This window comes from Clinocottus analis, unplaced genomic scaffold, assembly GCF_023055335.1.
Source record: "Clinocottus analis isolate CAN_PGR_092001 unplaced genomic scaffold, fCliAna1.0.p SCAF_4, whole genome shotgun sequence".
Lineage (NCBI taxonomy): Eukaryota > Metazoa > Chordata > Actinopteri > Perciformes > Cottidae > Clinocottus > Clinocottus analis.
Window position 1 is genome coordinate 10,664,071 of NW_027176153.1, and position 25,102 is coordinate 10,689,172.

At 39.3% G+C, this 25,102-nt stretch overlaps 1 protein-coding gene across 1 annotated transcript in view; it reads right to left on the reverse strand.

Moving 5' to 3' along the window:
- Positions 1-25,102, reverse strand: part of LOC137800029 (guanine nucleotide-binding protein G(I)/G(S)/G(T) subunit beta-1) — a 33,862-nt gene extending 8,760 nt beyond the window's left edge. Inside the window, exons 1-4 of the mRNA XM_068597015.1 lie at positions 24,716-25,102; positions 3,057-3,163; positions 2,276-2,314; positions 1,951-2,057 (exon numbers count right to left, since the gene is read on the reverse strand). Of these exons, the coding sequence (XP_068453116.1) occupies positions 1,951-2,057; positions 2,276-2,314; positions 3,057-3,113 (203 nt within the window). The 5' untranslated portion in view covers positions 3,114-3,163; positions 24,716-25,102. The remainder of the gene's footprint in view (positions 1-1,950; positions 2,058-2,275; positions 2,315-3,056; positions 3,164-24,715) is intronic.

A 25,102-nucleotide genomic window follows, 5' to 3' on the forward strand; every position in this document is an offset into this window, starting at 1 on the left:
GTGTGCGTGTGTGCCACAATGATGTAATGAGACACTCCCATTTTCTTTAAAACTGCTCTGACAACATGGTTGGGAACAGACACCCAATGTTTGGAAAGCCCTGATTTTTAACTCGCAATCAGTTTGTGTGGCTCGTTACTCATCAGGTCTGTTTGAGTAACTGTGATGCTGTAAAGTGACAGTCAATCACAAGTTTTTGCTTTGCTGTAGTTCTGCTAAACTCAACTTAGGATATTTTCCCTTGTCATGAAGAAATTAGTGAAAATTAAAGTGAAAAGTAAATAATTATTTCCAGTTGTACACACTTTGTTTTGCTACATGTACACAAATACAGAGTAATCATATAAATATAATGGTTGGATTAAACTACACTGGGGTATTCCCATAAGCAGCATTATTATCAGCATGCGCTTGCCATTCACAATTTAAGCTACATAATTGTGTGTCTTGAAAAAGAAAAATGAAAACATAAGATGTAGCCAAAATTTCACGTACAGTGAATACTTAATTTTAAAATCAATGTTGATTTTGTAATGATCTTAATTCTCCACCTTAGAAACACAAATTTCAACCAGGTCTCCCTCGAAGAAGAGATTTTTAATCTCAATGAGACTTCATGGTTAAATAAAGGTTAAATACAAATAAAATAAAACAAGTTAACTGTCTGAAGGTGCGTCGTATATTAACAAAGCCACACAAACAACAATAAAAAACAACTCCTTCTCACGTCATAGGAAGTCCTATTGTACCAGATTTTAGGAAATAGCTTACTTTTTACACCAGAACATTCAAAGCAACAACAACTAGAAATGACTCTTCTCTGGATAAATATGGGCAGTGCTTTGGCTATTAAGTCAATTCGCAAACTCATCATGAAATAATGATATTTAATAATATTACTAAGATGTTGGTCTTGGAACGGTGCTCCCCGACTGAGAATAAATAGTAAGAATAGTTCATGTTGAATAATAAATAGTGTAATTATAAATTTGGGCCACCCATTTTTTTTCTTCTCATTATAATACTATAACTACAAAGTTGTGCCTCTTACAGGCATTCATGATTTTTTTAGGTACATTAGAGTACAACACAATATACAACAACGGTTTATGAGGTTAAGTTGAACTAATGATGGTTTTCTTTCTTAAACTGTTGGGAGACCCACCACCACAGACTGAATCCAAGTAGCACCTTCATCGGGCTAAAAAATAGCGGACTTAGCTTTGACTATCTGTCAACACATCTTTATGTGACCTTTTTTCTGGGTGGCTGAATCTCAGCAAGTGGTCTAATAAATACCCCAACTCATCCAGGAAGTGAAACATTACCGGATGAAACAACAGTTCTACAACTGAAAGGATGATGAGATGACATGGCAGTTTGCAGCGGTCCCTCTGTGGACTGACGCACACCGGCACCACAGTGATTAACTTGTTGGTTGCTGAGGTGAGAGGTGTGTACAACTCCAGGGAAAAAGGCGTTATATGTGAAACACTGCAGTGTTGCTTCATCTTCCTTGCCTATCTAGCCTCAACACGGCTTTAACAAAGGCTGTCTCCATTTTGAGTATTTCCCCTACCCATATACCCCACTCCCAATGCACACAAACACAGCACACACACACACACACACACACTCACATTTAACGATAGAGTGACCGATGCATGCCCAATGTGCATTCATTTTTGTACCTATTGTGCATGTGCACAAATATCCTGCTTTTGAATCCTAGTACAGAGTATATGTTAATGTAATAGATCGCTTTGTAAAAATGTCGAGAGTGAGCTATTGTAGAATGTCATGGGATTGACGAGGACCCTCGGGTGAAGTGACAAGCACAAAGACGGTCAAGCTTGCCTTTATATTAAATTCCTGTATTTAGGCAAGGGGGGCTGGGCTGATGGGATGAAATATTTAGTTAATGGATAGAATTGAGTGAAATGAGATTACCTTGAGTCAGTGCCCCAGTGCATGGCATAGATTTTAGCCAGATGCCCCCTCAGTGTCCGTCTAGTGCGCATCTGAATTCGGCCAACAGGGTCGATGTTAGCTGTGATCTAAACAAGATAAAGATGAGAGGAAAAGTCACTTTGAGACAACTATATGTCGTTTCATGCTGTTTGCACTCAAGCTTTAAGAGGTATTAGTGGGAAATACTAAAAAAGAATGCAGTCTTCAAATTACGCACTCAGTATAAACACCACCTACAGTTGAACATCAAAGCAATTTTAGTACATTGTATAATATATTTGAGATAGTGAAAATCTTATCTTACCTGAGACAGGGTAGCGTCCGCACACGCTTTCCTGGCATCCTAAAACACAACAAACCATTAAAATCTGTTATAACATTTGCCCCTTGTAGAACTTGTCCGTCACACCCTGATATAATATTGTGGTTCCTAAATTACTAAATCAATGTGCTACGTCAAAATGGAAAAAAAAATATATATATAATTATGTGATCTCAGCTTGAGTGCATTGTAGCCATAATACCAACCAAAAAAATAAATGTCATTTTTGCAATTATGGAGCAATAAAAGTAGGAAAAATGACAGCATTTAAACTCTGCATCATAGCAATTAAGATTAAATCTCATTAGGCTACATGTCACTACAATGACGCAAATAGAAACCCTGTTTGGGGTTTAGCAGACAGCTTAAAGTCGCATTAATCATCTGTGAAATATAGTACAGTCGCTCATGATGGAATATTGCCATCACGCCGCAGTCATTGGTGGCTGATTAATGGCGTTGTCGGCAATACATTCAGTCAATTTGATCCACTGTTAACATGTCATCGGCTGTTAAAACTGTAAAAGCCTTTCGATCTTTCGGACACTCAACCAAGACAGACCTGTGTTTTGAAGCACAAAAACTAAAATGGCTTAATTTCTGCTATATCTTTGTAATGTCAATATGGAGAGGCATCAAAATGGGAAACTTCTTGGTGAAGCATCTGCTTTCATAAACACCAGTTTGAAACATCAGTCTCTGGAGCACCAAATGTGGATTTGTAAACAAATATAACAAAATAATAAGGACTTGAAGGCCTTACTCTGATCTGGTTCTTGAGCTGCTCAGCCTCCTGGCGTAGCTGATCCAGTTCACTCATTTTCCTCTGCTAATGGTGTGCTTCGCGCCGCCGCCTAGACTCTTTCTGATCTGGGGAGACAAGACATTAGAGGCTTAACATACATTCAACTGTACAATAAAGTAATTTACACTGCAAACCTTTTTTTTTTTTTTTTTTAACTCCGAATGCGCCAAATACATGATTGAATTATAGACATATTGCAGCAGAGTATCACACAGTGCCTCCTAAATCCATTTAAGACAAAGGTTACAGGGAATCACAACTGCCCAACACTTTTGAGACGAGACTCAAGACTTGTCCTTGCCATCGTCAAACTGTTACCTAGCAACAAGCGCTCTGCAGCTACTTTAAGCTTAAAAGAAAATGTTTGAAGATGATGAATTTGTTCTCTCTTCCCTCACAAACAATAGCAAACCCTTGGGCAAAGATTAGGCAACACTAAGCAGCTGATAATCATTAGTCAACAGCCAAGGCAAAAATAAATAAGAAAAATAGGTTTAAAAAGAAAATATCCACTTAGTTATAAGGGAGCAAAACATACCCCTTTACTGACGGAAGAAGCAAGTATTAGGTCCAGATATCGAGAAAGCAGAGAGGCACTACAATAGACCAGCTTCGGATTTGGTGCACTACTGGAACCCCAAAGTGCTCCAATGATGAGTATGGTTTGACGAAGCCGTCAGTGCTCTGGCCTCTGGACTCTAAACTCTCCTCCAATGTCATCCCAGTAATCCTGGGACACAGTTGATTCAGCTCCTCCAGCCAAATCCGGTTAAGACAAAACCTGCTGATGATCCTAAAAGCAGCGGCTATCCTGCTGACCTCAATCCTCTGGTTGACACTCTTAACACTGACACTTTCACTCTCCATAAAACAAAGACGAATTCTAATCAAGTAGAAATATACGACTGGAACAATTATGACCTTTGGCCAACAGGCTTGTTGGACACCAATGAAATATAGAGTGTAAGCAGTGCAACCATTACTACTAGAAGTGCCTGTAGAAGTCAGAGTAAGTCAGAAAACTTTCAAAATCAGATGAACCATATGAACAGTTAACCACAGGATGACATATTTTCAGTGACCCCCATCCGGTGGAAATAAGTTCGGGAACTTGCTTCCTTTGATACCCTCTCCCTCAATTTAAGGACAAATTACACTCCCAATTTTTTTTCTAAAACAAAATGTCCATTTGGCAAACTTATAGTAACGTAATAGCCCATCTGTCAACTACAAGCCAACTCCAGCACCATTTGCACTGCAAACACACCTTACCTTCTTGTTTCGATACAAGTCCTTTGTCTTAAGGAGTGTTGAGACCTTCTGAATGAACATCTTATCCTTCAAGCCCTTGACATCTCAGTAGCTACCTGTCACCTGATTGGCCAGCGCTGTAAAAAAAATTGCGTCTGCACCCAAGCAAGGCGCCTTAACCCTTAATCATGGTGATAAAAACATATCATGGTCATCACAGACTAATTATTCTTTTATCTGTAATAACCCTCTGATTAAGAGGTAATGTAACCTACCGGTGTCTTTTTAACCAAAGACATCAACTTGTCAACAAATTTGGGAATCTGAAAGCATACCCAACGGTAACACCTGACCAGTGTTCTGGGTTAGATTGATTCACGTACACTAAAACTTATGAATAACTCAAGGATCATACTAGTGCAATTGAAATACAGGCATTGTTCTTGAATTGTTGTTTTAAAACCCCAAAGTAAGGTAATCTTCTACCTCCAGTCCAAATGTGTTCATTGTAAAAAAAACTCTGCTGTCCATGTTTTCACCCAGTTCTGTGCAGATGCCACAGATTCTGCTCCCATAAACATATTTGATCTGGGGGTAGCGTCTTCCCATGGCCCAAAAATTATGTGAGCGGAGTCTGCAGTGCTAAACATGGCTGAATGGTCACACAAGTCTTGTGGCAGCGATAACATATTAACCGCATCCATTTGGTCTGCAAGCGAGCGCTAGTTGTCCCGGCTTTAAATGATCCAAGCTTGACATTCAGCTTCGACAAGTAGTCAAGATGTTTTACTCGCACAATAGCAAAACGTACATGTCCAAAAATGGAAAATGTAGGCCTTTTAATAAATAAAAACCAATAAGAGATTCGGACAACCTAAAAATAAAATGGAAAGCCACAATTGCATTTTAAATACTTTCTGCAATCACTCGGCGCAGCATGTATAGGAATGAGTTACAATATAATAAACCTGAAAACGTCTAATTAAATTTGCCGTTTTAAATGTCGCTATGATGTTAGCTCCGTCTTCAACTAAGCAGGACCGTGCCCACAGCTCACGTTAGTCTCATGTTGCAGATTTCTATCCATTTGTTGTTCACAATGTAGCTTTATTCAGGTGTAGTAGATTTATCAAATTAACTATAGCAATTGGAGAGGTGACTACTAGATGGTAAAAAGAAAGCCATAGGTATTTTTTGGTAGTGAAACAATGGCTTAATTTAAGGCTGGTTTCAGTTTCCATTAAAGGGTCTATACATATGGGTTCCATCTAGAAAATAAAGCGCACCAAGCTTAATTTAACACATTTGGGTAAATATATTGAAATTAAAAACATATTTGGTTGCAAAAAGTCTGAATCAATAACTGCTAGATATGTATAATCCATTAACACGAATGAACGCTTGATATCCTTCCTGGTAATGCCATGCTAGGCCTGTAGTGCAGCCATCTTCTCTTTTTTCTCATTTAAAAAAGGGACTTTTCCTCTTTACTTTTGGTTAAAACCAGTAAAACACATGATCGGTTGGCCTGAAGTCAGGTGATCAATGTAGCCTGTCAAGAACTTTCCACTGTTTGGTCCAGGGAAAAAAACGGTTTTAAAATTGGGTGCGTTTCAGACTGCTTTGCATTAATGCATTGCATAAATTTCCACTTTACTCATCATGCCTGTGCTAAAAAAAACAACCTAGTTTCTAAAATGAAACAATTTACAAAATAGGTTAATGTCTAATTGAAGAAATGTAGAGATTTGAAGATTAGAAAGAATTATACCGACAAAAGAGTATAACACGGCAGCAGTCGTTATTGGTGATTGGTATTAGAGGTGTGATTTTAGAGAACTCTCTCTCCCTTGTGCTGCTGGTGGGAGTGTTGAAACCACTGGCAGCCCAACAGATACAGCCTCGACTGCGCTGCCTTCTCTTTCTGCCAGCTATTTTTAGAGAGATGGTGGGGGAGGAGGAGGAGGAGAAAGAGGAGGAGGGGAGCAGACTTCACATTTTCCAGCCACTCCTATCAGCTCCGACATCTCGAGCACAACACAGTGACAAGGAGAGAGGAAGTGTAATTTGACTCCACGCTCACTAACACACTTGGTTGGTATTTCTCCTTCCTGAATGGCAATGATCATGCGAGCACCATTTATTTTCTCACCATACAGACGTTTCAGTGGGTTAGATTGCGTCCTGATTGGACAACATTTCTACAGAGGTTTCGTTATATAAACTAGGGTTTAAAAAAAATAAAACTCTACAAAATTATATTTCAACGGACTGGAAAACAAGGAATTTTACAATTGTTTAACTCTTTTTTTAAATAGTACCTCGCAATAAAGTTAAATATATTCAAAATGTAAGGCAAAAAAGAACTCTTTACCTTTGAAATACTTTTTTAATGTTCTGAAACCATACAGTGTTATGGAAAAGGACAACACAACTTAACAGACATTATGTCCACCTCATTAGCACAATAACCATCAAAAGGGGACCTCTGATAACAAGAATGAGGACAATTTTAATATCCAATATCTGAATAATATTTGATGAATAAATAAAAACAACCACAATGGCCAAATAAACACAGTAGGGCAGCAGGTGTGAAAAGATAAGAGATCACATGACGGTTCAGATGGGTTGGACAGTATATTTTTTTAGGGGAAGACAAAAGGCTCCACCTTGATGACATAAGGAGTCGGGTAGGCGGTGAGATGTTCTGGTGCGCAAGAGGATAGAGGCAAGAGAGGCAAGTTGGAGGACAGAGCCAGATTAAACTAATGAGAGTGAACAAGCAGAGGACAATTGGGAGGGGAGCTGCTAATTAACCCCTTGGTGAAGAGGAGCAAGGCTCAGTTAGCTTTCCAGCATTAACGACTGAGCAGAGACTGCCTACACCAGGGGTTGCCAACCTTTTTGGAACCGAGAGCTACTTTGAGGTATAAAATAATCCAAAGGGCTACTTGTTTGATACAAACTTCCTGAACAACAAAGTTGCACAGATCACCTTTTAATTATACTATATGTGAACTGTCTAATCACAAAATTCCTCACAAAAATTATTAAGAATTTCCACAACAATGATGGTAGGAAAAACATGTTTGTATCACTTTGTTAGAAAAATGAAAATAAAGTTATATCTGTGCAAAAAATAATATTTAGTTACTACTAAATAGCTTATTGTGGAAAACAATAAGCTATTTTTTGCAAAACATAACAGAATAAGTGCAGATGTGAGAGCATCAGGTTGCATCAGTGGCTTAGTGACCTGCTTTCCTCTACACATCTTTTTAAAAACGCGGTTGTAGATTTAATATGGACTCAATTCATGCTTAATGAGCTGAGGTCTGTTTGTTTTCTGATGAAAGACGCAACAGAAGAAAGACCTCGCAGAGATCTCATAAAGATCGGCTTTTGGCAACCTGTTAACGGCGGACGGTGAACTTTTAAAAATCAGCATTTCCTCTTGCGCCCAGAGACTCTCGATATAGTCAGAAACGTTGTTTATGGAGCTCCAGGCTGCAGCCTGTTTGTCTTGACCCGCATGTACTTGAACTGTTAGGCTTTAAAACTGATAGCTGATAGCTTAAAATAGTGTTCGCTTAAAGCAGCAAATCCCATTGAAAAGCACGCAACATATTTTTCACCGCTCTGTCCACTGTGTGCGCGCATACAGAGCAGAGTTTTAACGCGACCAAGGTCGGTTGATAAGATTATTTTTTTTGACGATTTTTTTTTTTTTAGAACACGTCTTGCGGCCTTCCCAAAATATAGCTTTACTCATCCGGTATTCAGCCAAATACTCTGTACTGTATGCTCATTTGTACAAAGTGCTGTACATATTGTACAGGGAGTCGCCACAGAAAATGCAGCACAACATAATGCAATCCAGTACAATAAGCCTGTCTTTTTGAAACAAACAAAACAAATGACCCACTGCTGTCGCGATATATGTTTTTTAACCATTTTCTTTTTATTGCTGTCGCAATATTTTAATGATCTATGAGACGGGATTGGCGATAAATGGGGGTCATCTAGCAAAGTTGCCCTCGAGCACAATTTCACTGTGTAGTTGCAGCACTGTAATTTTAGATTAGATCCAGAGATGCTGTGTACTGAGAAACAAGTCCTGACTATGGTGTGTTTCGTGTATAGTGCAGAATGGGCCGGCCAGATATGACAATACATATTTAGGATCATATAATAGCCTTCTACATAGACCAAAATGGGTATTCAGTGGACTTAAAGCCTGTCTTTTATTGTTGTATTGTAAGATGAATGTAACACAGCATTTGGCCAGTAAAAAACATTGAGTGAAATTTGCAGACATGCTAATTTTGCACAGAAAAATAACAATATACATCCAGGTGTTGAGACAGACAGACAGGTAATTAGCACACGGTACTGTAGTATTGGAAAAGGTGGAGTAAGGGTGGTGGGCTTAATAATTTACGCCCTCCTACTTGGATACCATCTTTTGCCACCCATTGCCTTCACAAGGATGGCATCCAGTTTCACCTGTCTGATTGTTCCTACTCCCTCACTTCTCTGTTCAATATTACAGTCTAGTGCGTTAGTAAGTGACACTAAGGTTGTGGTAGATTTGCTAATCCTAGAGCCACATAGCACAAGGTACAGAAGGGGATGGAATGGACTTTTTGTTGTAGCGAGACTTTCAGTAGCTGGCTGTGACTTCGCGACTGATAGTCTGTCACCATACTGCCTCCGACTTAACGCGAGCGCGTAGCCTCTCGAAAGTAGGCGTTTCCTTTTTAAGGGTGTTTCCCTAGCTGTGCTCTCTCTCTCTTCCTTTGTCAAAACATTCAGCGGATGTGGCGACAGCACACACACACACACACACACACACACACACACACACACACACACACACACTTTACAAATACACTTTCTGCTGCCTCTATTGCACTCGTCAGTGTCCATCCAGGCTTTGAACCAGGCTATGCAATCAGCCGCAATACAATAACAGGTTGCAACAGGACATCCTGACAGGCAGGCTTATGTTAACAGACAAACGTAGGGATAAAATCAGGAAGGAGGGTAGTGAATCAGCAGGAGGCGCTGTTTGTGGTGATGCTGCAAGCCTAGAGGATAGGCTGGCACCTCACACAAAACTAGGTCAGTCTGACTTAGATTAGACCGATCGCATACTCGTAAACAAATAATCAAAACTGACTGTCAGGTAGAAGCTGAGTATAGTGAGTGTAGATGCCAAGCAGGGCAATGCGAGGGAGAGATTCATGTCGAGCTGGCCACTACAATAACTGAAATTCAATATGACACGCGTCTGATGAAGTTGTTTTCTCACGGCTTATTTTTGATTTGCAGTTGAGATTAATTCTGCCATACTGAATCCAAAGTGTGGATATGCACAGAAACCTCAAAAGCAAACAAGGTTACTGGATCTCATTCAGGCCTGACAAAAGGCAAAGAAAAGTGTTTTATGTGCCGTTTTAAAATGTTAATTTTCTTCCGAATGTCGAGAGGGTAAAACGGCAGAAGGCTCCGACACTCCAATGCCGGGCTTACAATGGGACTGCACTTTCAGTTGATGCAACCGGAAAGGCTTTTAGAAAAGCACTCTGTCTGGAGAGAAACCACCTCATTTCTTCTCCTCTCCATCCAGCCATCGGAAGAAAACCCTGCAATATTTAAAAGCATTCTCCCACCCCCATGCCCTCTCAATTTGAGTTAGGCCAGCCCACATTGTGCTCAAAGCCTCCAGTCTAACCAGTACTAACAGCGTCGCCACTGACCAGCTCTGACTGTCACTTAGACCATCATGTTGCCAATCTGGTAAACAACTGGCAGCTTATATCAGTGAGCTGCCCCGATCCATTTGTGATGGGTTGTTTTTTGTTTTGGCTTAATAAGTCCCAAATCCATTCTTTTTTTTTTCTTTAGGGGGGACCACACTGCTGAATTTTTGCTCTTGGTTTAATAATGCATTTGAACTCCAAGCTGGGGAGATAATGTCCAAACCTTATTTACCGTTAGCCTCCTTGGACTGAATGTGCGCTGTGAAGCTAGTTGATGTACAAAAGAAAGGCACAACAATCCGATCATATTTGGATACTCAATATAAAAGAACTAGGTAATACAACTATAATGGATGATTCCTGGTAAAAAAAATTAACTTATGTAAGTTCTCTTTTAACATTTTTAAAGTGGTCAATGTTTTTAAAGTTTTGACTAGCGCAAAATATTAGATGATACTGTAAGTGCATGCGTCTTTTTTTGTCTGGTTGGTGGGTGGAAGTCCAACTAAGTGCTGTGGGGAAGTGATGCATGGTAAATGTAGCTGAAACACAACCAAGTCACAAAGAAGGCAGGAACAAGGGAGCTGATGATGCAGTATAAGAAGACAGAAGGGGATAGCTCCAGGACATTTCTTAAAAGCCGGATCCAATTTTACTCAATTCATTCTCTCCAACACACACTTTCTATGGCTTGGTGGTTTTTCCCCAAACAGAGGGCATAGACATCACTTTAGAGGAGAGAGTGAACTCTTACTCTCCCTATATGGCTTGCATCCGAATGAATGAATGAATATCTTGTGAAATATTTTAAGGACGGTACTGATATTGAAACATACAAGTTTCAATACCAATCCTGAAGCTAACGTATGTCGGCTCTGATGGGTTACTTTCCATATTATTTTTCTCCAATTATCTAAACACCACAAGCAGCCTTAACAGCAATTCTCTTGAGATTGTTTTTCCTGGTAAAACATTTAAACACATTCTACGAGCCTAAACTATTGCTTTAGATACATTTAGCTGCAATATTTTTAAAACTACAATCACAAGGGTAAGTCCTGGTATTACTATGGTGGACTGTTTTGGGCTGAAAACAAAGACCCACTTTCTTAAACACTTAAGTTGGGGCAGAACAAAAAAATGTAGTGAAGTAACTGGAATATTTAATTGTCTAAACTCAGACCAACTCAAACAAACTACTAAGCCCAACTTTGCCCCTTGTGTCTATAGTCGTTATACTATTAATGATTCGACATGTCTAGGTTTCTGCCCCGACAATGCAGAGTGTGAGGTGCACTGTGACATGTACTGGCCACTCCTCCTAATGTCATACAGCAGGCCACGAGTAAAGGTTGACACAATGTGGATTATGCCTTTTATCACAGTCTGAGGAGTAGGTGGATTTCAAATCCTTATGGGTCCTAAGAAGAATGGCTGAACTGAAAATGAATAGCCTTGGGCCCCACAACCCATTTTGCTCCGTTGAAAGTGGAGCAAAATCCTGGGGCTACAAATGAGTATGCATAAGCTGACACAGTTCTGTTCATGATGATCCACTGAATTTGGGTGCACAATTCATTTAAGGCAAAAAAGGAAACTGTACAGTTCAGCATTTTCTAACTTCAAAAGGCTGCTTTACCGTTTTCCTGAATAGTCTATTCTGGTGTGAACTCTAGGAGGAGTCGTACCAGAAGATTATTTTTCAGCTATTTGTGGCAAAGCAACCTCTGGCCACTAAAATATCCATACAAGACAAACATGGGCCAAGTAGAACGACAAATGCACTAACAAAATAGCTAATAATAATTCCAGTCAATTGAAGTCTCATAGTAAAAGAGAGGTGAAGGGCTGGTTTTAGAGAGAGAAAAAAAAATTATAGGACACGCATGAAGCTGTAAGCGTGACACAAGAACCTTTTCACATCAGCGGACTCGGAGCCAGGGGCAATAAGTGTATGCTGAAAACCTTGCATTTCCTGAACAGCCGTCACCTTACCTAAAAGTTAAAGAAAAACCAGATCTCATCAATTACAGAGGATGTAATGTTTATTCAGCTCAAGGTTAGGTGTATTTATAAGTATGAATGGTTAAATGTACAACCATGAACAAATGTATGTTATACATCTTTGTACATCTGTCATGTGATGGACTGACGACCTGTCTTAAGTGTACCCCACAAACTGCCCAATGTAAACTTATAGGATATGCTACTTGCCCATGCGCTTCGTGGGATGAATGGGTACAGACAATAGATGTATAGATGAAAGAATCAAGTCTTTATGTAAATAAGTGTTGCTTTGGCCTGAAATGATAGGATTTTGTTCAACTTAAGTCAAAGCTTCATCACTGAAGATACAAGTACCGTTTAGATCCCACAACTCTGATACTGCCCATTACCTCCAGTTGCCATCCTCTTATCTTTAACTCATCTATTTGCTATACGGTTTTAAACTTTTATTTTAAAAATATAATTTTTTCATATTTAAATTTCAACTCTTGATTTCCCAATTAGATTAAAAATCATTCGATTCAGAATGCATTCAAAATAATTCCCGATCCACATTCCTGATTCCTTAATCAGGACAGAGGGGTGCTAATTACAGGACGTGCTTCTGTCTGTTGGATGTTGTGAAAAGATTCAGAATCTTAGATCAGAATCTTAATTCTTGCATGACTAGATTTCTCCTGTAGTGCTATATAATATACAAATCAATGCATTTTAATGCAGATCTGTGTATTTGGATTTTTAAACCTTACCTGAAAGTAGGGCAAGATATCAAACCTCTATTTAGAGCAGGGGTGGACAATTATTTTTCCCAGAGGGCCACATGATGAAAAGAAAATATTGTGGATGGCCGGGACAATAGCCAGAACACATTTGTGTACTCTCCGCCACAGAGTTTAAAAGGACTTCCCTGCATACAGTTCTGTGGTATAATTTTATAAATGTGAAACCTTGACTGAAGTTCTTATATCTGACAGCTAAGTAGCTCCGCTCAGTGAGTCTTGGCCTCTAGTTGGGAAAATTAAATGTTACTGCCTGCTGACAGTTATGGCAATGCCCTGCTGGTTTGACGGTATGTCCACCAGGTTGCCCATAGCGTCAGGCCTAATATTAATAATTAAAAATAAAATTAGAATAATTATAATACTTGGCGGGCCAGATTAAAACGCCCAACGGGCCATATACAGTTCGCGGGCCGTAGTTTGCCCACCCCTGATTTAGATACAAACAGAACATTCAGAAAAGTATTGAGAAACATATTTGTACACATGTTCCACAATTACATAAATTAGGTTTTGACCTTTATACAAACATTATTCAAGGTAGCCGTAGAATTTGTCTAAACACTTGCTTGAACTGGGCACAATGTTTAGCGTAGGCTCCCTCAATGCAGCTGCCTACTGCGGGTAATGTCTGATGATAGGGGACATAACATCAATGGGACTGGCTGTGGAGTTTAATTGATTGGTTAGTGAAACATTCCATGATGCGGTGTGCTCTTACTAGACAGGGTGTGTTGCTAGTAGAAAAAGCAGGGATCAGCTATAGTAGAATAAGTGACTCCCAACAGGGCGTTAGCTAAGTGAGCTAAATGAATACCAATATCTGAGAGTATAATTCACAATAAGATGGTCTGTCATACAATTCTCTGAAGAAGAAAAAACTGTTTGGCATGAGCCCTGCTGCTCAGACTAGCACTCATGTTGACTAAATATCATGAAAACAGTTCAAGTTGAAAAGGGGAAAAGGCAGTCACATACATTAACAAAGATATGTTTTGTTCTTCGGACAGTAGTTGCACAATCAGCTTCTTATACAGATAAATGAAGGAGTTCAATTAAAAAAGAAGCGAGAGGGAAAAAAAGGAAGGGAATGTCAGGCTAGCCCAAAGCCAAAAGCATGACTTTTTCAAAAACATAAAATACACTCCTTTGATTGCATTAATAATCCTATTCCTCCCCGCGTGCTTTCTCTCCAAGCTTTTAAGAGAGGAGCAAGCGTGTGTAAAGAGTCACATGACAGCTAGCCCACTGAGGCTGCATTTCCTGATTCAAATCAATCTTCATTTAAATGATCCAATACCGGCTATTAAAAACCCAACATCGGTCTGTTAACAAGCCTTTTCCTGTGGATACTTGAAGAAGCTTGGTTAAATCAAACCATGCAGGTAGTTGCTTTACGGAAGCCAGCACCAAGCTCTGCGGCAATGGATGTCAGAAACTTACCAGACTAGTCTTTAAACTGGGATACCGTCTCCTGTTTTAACATACTTAATTATCAGGCTGTATACTACTTTATAGTACATCCTAGTTTATTAGTCAATTTATATTTCGTATTAAGATTCTGAATGGTCAAAGTTGCCTAACTAGTAATTAAAGAGTTAAAAGTACAATATTTCCCTCTGAGATGTAGGTAAGTTGAAGTACGAATGGAGAAATTGTACTTCAGTACAGTACCTGAGACACCTATATGAAGTTCTTCATAGATCTAGCCTCTAAATGTTGCTAAAATTTCAACAGATCAATGTCTTTTACTATACAATGGCTTAAAGAAATATTTCAGGGAAGCATGCCAAAGCACCTTTAGATGGCACTTTTGCCAAAGTGACTACTTTTCTTGCTTTTAAAACAAAATAAAACTAAATATGAGGCATCTGTTACAGATATCTTAGGATTGAGGTTTGGTCACATGTTAAACAGCCAAATGAAAAGGTTAAAATGTAAATGAACCAAGAGACGGTCTATTCAAAGCAGGGCCAGCATTGAAGTGCATAGGCAAAGCACTACGAGGGCTTGTGTTGGGCTTTCAGCAAAGTTACACCGTGTCGGAGTGGCGACAGGTTTATGTGTGGGTCACGAAGCTGCCCTGGTGCAACTTACTTTGACTATTCAAAACAGTGGCGAAGACCTTTTGGTCAGTGCTGACAAGCCATTCATTAGAGGTGGAACAGTATGTGCATTCATTACAACACTTTCGTGACAGGATGTATGGTTTGGTGCAACCAAACATCAACATCTTTCTTGTCTGTTTGAAGATGTTTTTTTTACAGCAACACATACATATATACACACACATGTATAGTCTATATGTATAGTCTATATATATATATATATATATATATATATATATATATATATATATATACACACACACACACACACACACACACATATTATATATATATATATATATATATATATATATATATATATATATATATATATATATATATATATATATATATATAGACATATAGACATATAGATATAGACATATAGATATAGACAAACACACACACAAACACACACACACACACACACACACAGTTAAGAATGCAGACCAGCACTCCAGTCAAACTACACACTGGGGTAACTTTAGGTAGAATTTCTTTAGTAATGTTGAATCTGGTGATAGCTTTGGAACCTCAAATCAAACCAACAAGAAAACATGTTAAGCAAAACAGAGACAAATGTTTTCTGCGTTACTGTACAAAAGTATTGCATAAACAGGTTTGGAAGAAAATGTTTCATAGTACATATTAGAGTATTATCATTAAAACAATGACGATGCCAGTTCCATTACTTCATTCGATATTTATCATGTGAATGGAAGATCAGTGTGTCCCAGTAGCTAGCTATTCAGTCATTTCCCCAATGTGCAATTGCAATTGGTTGTCATGTCATTTTAGTCATTTTAGTCATACTGAAACTAAAAAAGAAAACAAAAGAAAAAAACAAAGGTTTGAGATGCAGGTAGAGTCCCCAAGATCCAAAAAAAAGTTCCCTGGTTCCTGGTCAATTTCCTGTAATAGGAAAGAGCTAGACATGCATCATATGCATCAGATATGGCTTAGTGCAGGAATAGTTTGTATTCATTTCACTGGATCATGCAAACTCAACCTTCTGGTGTGGAGGAACAAACCTCCTGTTTTTGTGAGTGCACTGGCATTTCCGACCTGCGCTGTAATTAACCACATTCATAAATACACCAAATATGATTTGAAAAATAGTTTACTGGAGCCCTGAGCCTTCAACTTGCATTTAGGGTTAAAAATACCAGGAAGACCTGCAACTCGTAATAACGATGTGTGTGTGTGTGTGTGTGTGTGTGTGTGTGTGTGTGTGTGTGTGTGTGTGTGTGTGTGTGTGTGTGTGTATGTGCGTCAAACAGATGTTACAATCACCAACTATAATTTATTGAGTGAAACTAATAATCAACTCAAATATATGAGATTAAACAGGTCAATCTCAGCTGCCAGCAGATCGTTTAACAAACAACTTTCACAGCAACCTAGCAACAGAAAGCTGCAATAGCACAATCTCTAACCCCACATTTGACTATGGACATGCAACACCCTTGACGAAACGGTTTCAGCTGTAAAAGCTGAGTGAGTGAAGAGGAAAAGGATTTTTATTACTCAACTACAATACATCAGACCTAAAAGGTGAAGTAATGAGTGCCATACTGCAGAGGCAACCAGTAATGGCCAAAATAAATTAAGGCAACATCCACTTTAACAAAAATGATCTCCGCTATGGCGAAGATTGAAGCGCCATCTCAGTAATAATCTTATTCCACACTACCACGCCTGAATACGCATATCACATGACCATTCTCGTACACTGGCCATGTGTTAGTAGGCCGATGTCTAATAGGGCTGTCAAAATTGCTCAAAAATGACATTCGAATATTCGCTTTAAAAAAAACAAGTATATTCAAATATACTCAAATATCTGGTTGCGCATGGCGCAATAGGCACGTCAATAACAGGGCAAATCAATACAACGAGACATAACTACTTGTATAGGTAAGTTAAACATATTTAACAACATATTACCTACACAAAATAAGTAAATTAACTAACGGCCAAGATACTCTCCCTCTCTCTCTCTCGCAGACAACGAACTTGTGGTGGACAGCGAGAAATACGTATCCCGACGTGTCTGTTCCGCTGAAGTTTCACATTTTATCCCATGTTCTCTTTGGGGCACCTTCTGGAGATGTAGCCTTAAGTTGCTTGTCGTTGAACAGTAAGCTAACTCTAGCTTACATAGTGACGAGACGTCCTCTTTTACCCGGACATGTCCTCTTTTCGAGACCTAAAAATGCGTCCGGCAGGGATTCCAGAAACGTCCGGGATTTTGCCTAGTTGGATATTTGTGTTTGTCTGGGTCTTTATTACGCTCTTACAAGTTTTGAAACGGTATCTTACGTTCCACCTACTTGCGTGAGCTCTGACGGTAGAGAGAACTGTCATTGGTCGACCGATCTTAGGGTTGCCAGATGCACGATAATAATCCTCCAAATATGACCATTTTGAGCCTTTGGTACGATCCTTCTCCATTTCCAATCTGGCAACACTGAGCACCTTGTCACCTCGTCGTGGCTGCGGCGGGGGTTGCCAGATTCACGAGAATTTTCCTCCAAAATATATTTTTTTTTTTTTTTTACATTCGAATATTAATTTTCATATTCGAAATTCGGTTTTTAACAACTATTCGAATATATTTTCGAATTTTGAATATTCGTTGACAGCCCTAATGTCTAATAGTGCCGCTAAAACAAGAATTGTTGCTAAGCGGTCAAATAATAGCTTGCCTCCTGTACTTTAAAGCAGGAGCAGCATTATGAAACTGAGACTTTAACTGCACAACAACTGCAATGTTTGACGACAACAAAGTCAGCAAGGCTTGTAATTCTTTATTCACATTGATCAAAATCACCGGTAGTTAACGCTGATGTTTGGATCATGCGATTAGAGAAGGACACGTCTTGGCTGATAATACCCAATCATGAAGGAAAATATTTTCTGCCTATCTGCCTATCCAGACTAAAACCCAACCCTGGAGTTTTCAATCATATGAGATATCGTGATACACAATTACATGCTCTAAACTAATAACAGGCATATAAGCTACTTACTCAAATGTATCAGAAAAATCTCATTATTTTGCACAAAATGTCCTGAATAAATAAGAAAATATGTACTTTTCAGTTTTCACATGCATAATTCATGCAGGAGTACAAGGGTTTTAGTATGTTGGTCTTTTATATAGATTATTTCTTGAATTACCAGAAAACATTTTTTACCTACAGTCGTGATCGAAGATTTTGGCCATATCACCCAGCCCTGTTAAGACCGATTGCACTAGAAACATTTCATCAGACATTTCAACATTTGATAGTGTTTCCTAGTGTGGACAGTCGTAAACGAACAAGTTTGGAAACAATGACGTAGACACCGATTTTGCTACTTGATTGGGTCTTAGGAGTCACGAGGTGTCCTTCATCCTGCCCCTATCACATGACTTGGCAACAATTCGACAAGCAAAGAAATCTCTGGTCCCTCTTTTTGCCATTGCCGTTATTCCTCCGCAGTTTTTTCTGCAACTAAACCAACTGGAGTGTGTAGAAAATACTGCTTCCCGTTTACACCGTCACGCCCATGCAAAGTGTACGTGAATGGTCATGTGATATTAGTGTGAGGGTTTGGGGGGGACGCAAACACTTAAAGCATTGTTTCGCGAACTTTTTCTGTAAAATAATTTTGTGACTCCAGCTGTGTTTTTATGAATAATAGAATAGAATTGCCATCTTCACCCTGGGAGTGTTTAAAAAATGCAGATATATCCGTCTGCGACATAATTTTCGATGCTCCCTGTCCGCTGGTGAGTGTGCTCAGTGCTCACCTGTGTGCGCAGACGTATCTGTGCGCATTGGGGCGGAACTCTGCCGTGCACGATAGAGAGCAGAGGAGAAGCGTTAACGCGACCATTTAGAGACAGAAATGACAAGTCGTCGTGTAGATACGATCAATAACATACGGTTGTTTAGTTTGTTTGATAACAGAACAAGGTGTAGACCTGTTCTATCGGAAAATTAACCTTAAATTACTTCTGTTGTTGTGACCTGGTGCCATAGAGAAAATTACAGTAAATGGTCTGCTACATAATTAACAATTACGACTGGAAGCTCAGAAGCTATAGTTTTAACTACTGTACTAGCTGAAGAGCGACACACTGCAACTATGTCATTCTGGACTGAAACAACAATTTAGGAGTTTGGAATTCCTGCAAGTCATATCAAGACAGTGTTGCATGACAATGCAGCTAATGTAGTTAAGGTCCTCAATTTGTTGGATGGAAGACATGGAATATCTACAGTCCTCTGTGCTGGCCATGCATTACAAATAAAGGTAAATCATGCACTAAAGAATGCAGCTCAAAGCTGAAAACAAAACAAAAACAAATAAGCAATCCTGAACACAAGCTAATTCAAGATGGAATAGCTTTTAACACATGATCAGCCGCCTGCTAGAGCCGAGGTGGTCTGTTAAAGCAACTCTGTCAGACCGAGAAGTACCAAAAAGAGCAAAGCATTTCCTTGACCTCAAACCTGAACTGTGACGTCTGCTGGAGGAGCTGGAACAGGCTCTCAAGCCTATCGAGTATGCTCCTGTTTATCTCAGCAGGGAGTCATATGAGACCCTCTCGTCTTCACCCAAACTCATTATAGGACTGATGAAGTCCACACAGAATGCAACCTTTGACAACATCCGTGAATAGGACAGTACATCTTAAGAAGGTGGGAGGTTGAGATGGCCTACAAAGATGCTTCACCAAACAGTGTAATTGCAGCTGCCCTGGATCACAGACCGACATCCCTGGCCCCATAAGAAAGCCTGTGACAGTGCAGGCCTTTGCAATAGCCGCAAAAAAAGAGTGACAGAATCAGAAAACAGCAGTATGTATTGCAGAGAAGAGGCCTGTGTCTAATGCTAGACTCTTTGATTGGGTTGGACTTAGAAGAAACATCCAGCCAGAATCACTGTGGGGATGAGGCACAATGTCATCAGTCAATCAGTGACAACCAAGATTCTAAAATAGTTTGGGAAACAGCACCTCCCTAAAAATACAGATCCTTTGCAGTGATGGAAAGCAAATGAGGCACGATTTCCCTCTGGCAATTTTCTCAAAAGTCTCACTTGTGTGTACCTACTACATAAACACCTTCCGAGCATCTCCTTTCTGCAGCTGGAAACAGTTTCCAGGAAAAGAGCCAGGCTAAGTACAGAACATGTTGAAATTCTTACATTACAACAGGCATCTAACATCTAAAAGACCTTTGATTCCAATATTTGAGTTGGGCAGCGCTGCACACCGTCTCATACTCTAAACATGATGCACTGTTTGTATAAAATCTGTATTATTTATTTTGTTAAACTTCAGGCTTAAATAATATGCCCTCTTTAAGGGATTAATAGTTTAGATTAATTGACTAATCATTAAAATAGATAGATTAAAAGCGATAGAAAATGTGGTGTTTGTTGCAACCCTATACAGCACCATCCAATAATGCTAAAAATAAAGTCAGAATGAGTAATTAGACCTATTCTGCTGGAGAAAAAAAAACAGCAAGGTCCGCAGAGAAACAAATCGTATGATGATATCTGCTTTTTTTTAAATAGCATGACATGGTGCTGATTCACAGTAAAATATGAGAGACTTTAACTAATTAATGTGACTATCCCAAGATATGAGCACCCACCCAGTCTGTGAAAAATGTCACACTGAAAAGTTAAGTTTACTGCCTATTAGCCAGCTACTATTTGGTAGAGCCCCTTTTAAATAGGCTGTGTAGACATAGTTAAAAGCAGGATCATATCAGAAGTGAAAAAAATCAGCACTATCACTGACGAAATCCACATAATCCCAAAGAGAAATCCTCAGAGGTTTTAATCCTATTCATATCCTACACTCGCAGATTAAAAAGAGAAAAATACACATCAGCGGGATAAAAACAAAGACCTCCCCATCCCCTCACCCCCTCACAGCACAAAAGGCCAATGACACAGGCTTTTAACACATGGTCATTATCTTGTGGTGACACTCATGCTACTGACAAGCTTGGCTTTGTGCAAATCCAGGGACAAAAGTATTTCAGACACATTACCTGCTTTCAGATAAACTCGCTGTACACCACTTGTATCATTGCCTATATCATTACAAATTTTCAAAAATGCCTGCAGATTATGCCATCATTGTCCACAAGGGCCACTGGACAGAATATCAAACACATTCTGGGTGACAGTCTTGTTTGGGTCATGGCCAGGTCACAAAAGCTGATTAACATGAAACGGAACAATGTTTTATGGACTGGAGACTGTTGGGTGTCCAGACAGGTCCATCCTCCAACTAAACACATTATTGATTTTAAAAGATACATACATACGTCTCAAATGCTGGACTAATTCAGTCAATGAAATAATTGATAAAAGAAAGCACAATCTTAAATTCCAGTGAAGCTGCGAGACATCACTGAAGCAGCAGTTGCTGAGTTTTCTCAGGTGGTTTAGTACCATAGAAAAAAAATAAGATGAGAATTTGAAGTTTGGGATCTATGCTTAAAGATTCTAATTTAATATAAATGTAATTGGGCCATTTAGCAGCATTGCAAAATTGCATCCCTTCAAAACTGATAGGTGCATAACCAACATTAAAAAAAAACATGATAAACATACTATGAACTGAACTGTGGCTGATCATTTCTTTTAAATAAAGTAAAATAACCGTCATATTTCTTCAATGTGCCTTTTTTGATAAAATAAAATATGTGGGCGACAAAAAAACAACAACACTGCATTATATATATACATACATATACACATACATATATATATACACACACAAATATATATATATATACATATATATATACACACACAAATATATATACACACACATATATATATATATATATACACACACATATATATATATATATACACATATATATATATATATCTGTATGTATATATATCTGTATGTATATATATATATATATATATATATATATATATATATATATATATATATATATATATATATATACATACACATATATATATATATATATATATATCTGTATGTATATATATATATATATAAATATATATATATATATATCTGTATGTATATATATATATATATATATATAAATATATATATATATATATATCTGTATGTATATATATATATATATATATATATATATATATATATATATATATATATATATATATATATATATATATATATATATATATATCTGTACGTATATATACATGTATGTATATATTAATTGGAGATCTGTATTTTGTACCTATTCAGTTACATTTGACAGAGTTAAGAATATGTCTAACTTCCCTGAGGTGTGGTTACACAAAATACGACATTAAGTTTAATATAAAAATATTTAAAACATGTCTATTTCTGTAAATCATTAAAACTATTGACTATGTTCCATGGTATTAATGTTCAGTCAAGCTGTATAACACCCCTTTCCCACTATGTTGTCCTGAATCTGAGATGCACATATTAGATTCAACTAAGCAGGATTCTCTATCAGCTTAAAAACAATAATCCCGTTTTGGTACAAATACATTTTGTACATGTTTACAATGGGGAAATCAAAGAAATCTAGTCTGCCAAGCCTGAACTCATCCGATGCTCGGCATCTGTCTCTCTCAGACTGAGAAAAAGCGGTGATGAAAAAGGCTTTGAACGCCATCTTGTTCATTGCAGCTGCTTGGGCCCTGAATACAGGAACCCATTCATTCGAGGAGGCGGAGGGAGGGGGCACACTGGCAAAATGAATTCATCTTTGTAATCCAGTAAATACAAATAGCTCCGTTTAAAAAAAAACACCTAACATGTCATGTAAACGAATATAAATCAGATTGTCCTCCCCCAGTAGCGGGTTCTGTAGATGCCATATCTTCCCAGTGCTGGTCAATAACTTCGGCTAACGTTACAAATCTACCTCGCCTCGGCGCTAGAGGAGGCGGCGCTCTGCGAGACTTCCTGCGACAGCACATCTGACTAGTTGCTAAAGCATCTTTTGGATTCTTTAACGTTACCACTATAAACACATGTGCGAGCCCACGTTTTTTGCACCAAACACATCGTGCGGGAGTGCGACCCACGAGTTTGAGGTGTCACTGTCGGTAAAGCGTGTCCGTTTTCCAAAGCTTGAGATACTCTGGAGCGGCGCGGCCCGGTGTAGCGGCTAACAACTTGGCCCGCGACAGATCCGTGATCAAGATAAACAGATTGTCTAAATCCAATTATCATTAGACGATCTCGTTTTCACGTCATTAGGAGAAGAAGTTCGACTGTAGGTCGAACGGTGTGTTCGCAAACTGACAGTGGTTTTGATTCTCGTGAAACTAAAATGGCTATTGCCCCACCAGCTCCACCGCGGCGCTTATTTTCTCAACGCGATCTTAAAATCTGTGTCCCGGCTTGTTAGTAGACACAAATGTCAGTTTTATACATTGTGCATTAAAATGTAAGAATCGCAATAACGAATCACCCCTCCCACATTTCCTTCCCAGTACTTTCGGTGGACTAGGTGACTTGGTGTCCAGCTCAAACGTGTGAATGTGAACATGTAGCGTTAGCTGTGGCACACAGGGGCCACAATGCATGATGGGTTGGTTTCGATTCACTGAATTAAAACGCTGCGAGGTCAACGAGCTCGTTTAAACACAATTTGTTAAGAGTTTTCAACTGAGGAATTCGGCAGACACGTAAATAATCTGAGAAAGGCAAATATCAGAGATACAATGCACGAGTTTGGCATAAAAAAGCGGTGCTCGACAACACCGTTCACGGGGGAGGAGGATAACACTACGGGGCAGATTGTTCTGGCTGCCATGTTCGGAGAGTGCACACACACATCGGCCATACCAGGATGCAAACGTAGGCTGCTGGCCGACTTGTGTGGACTGGCAATGCAACCGTGGGGGTGGCGGCGGCGATTGTGTTGGCGAGGTGGCCACATTTAGACTCATTCCGCTGATTATTTGCATGATATATGCCATAGAGTTTGCAACACGAGAGGAAGTAAATCCGAAACTCCGTTTGTTTTAGTTACGCAAGTACAAAAAGTCGAAACTATGAAATGACCACAGCTCGTCCAGGGGTTAGTCAATACTATTGTGCTCTAAATGTGCGGCGAGCTCACCAGGTGACGTGAAATCATACGACGTAAAATATGTGAAATGTGTGCCAACGTACAGAGACAATGTGTTTTTTTGGAGAGGGGGTGACTGGGCTCAATATTACGATTAAAGTGAACCCACATATTTAAAAATGGCTCGGATAAATGGGCTAAAAAGCAACGCAGATCCAGTTTAAGCCAAATTAGCTGAACCATAGTGGTAGGAAGATACCCGGACGTTGGAGAGGGGTGCTGGCTAACCTACCCAAAGGTTCTCCAACTAACGTTACCCTTCTAATATACATGAGCACGGGGCATTATCTAACGTCGCTAGCATACCGGGTACAACCGTAAGCCATAAAACCGATTAAAGTTGCTGAATAGACACATGAGTTAACGCAATGCTTTGAGTTTCTTAAACAGCGACCCCCACCCACTCTATTGGCAGCGACGGCTAGGTAGCAGCCCGCTAACGGCAGCTAACGGCTCTCGGGTTTAACCCCTTTCTGCTCGACAGGCTAGCCGACTGCACATACACTCAACGCTAAAGCATTTCCTGAAGCGCCATGTAAAAAATTACATAAAACTTACCCGCTTTCAGTCGAGGGTATCCGTCGTTTAAATCACATTGACTGGAAACGGCAAAGTCTTGTCGCTCCTCTCTCCGCCCAGGCGCTAAGATTGAGCTAACGTTGGTTCAGCTACCGAGGAGCGGCACTCCCCGAACCCAGTTTTTGACCCGCCGAGGGGGGAGACACACCGGCACACAGGCGCAGAGATAAGGCGGTGTTCACCCAGAAAGACGTGTCACAGTCCCGTTGGAGCGTTCTTCCGTTTCGACGCAAATTCCAACTCAAAGCAAAAAAAATCCCTTCTCGTCTTTCCCACCGTCGTTGTCCCTCTTTTTTTCTTCCTTCACGCCAGGATCTCAGTCGCTTCTTCCTCCGGCCATCAAACAGCAGAGATGGGCGCGGTAAC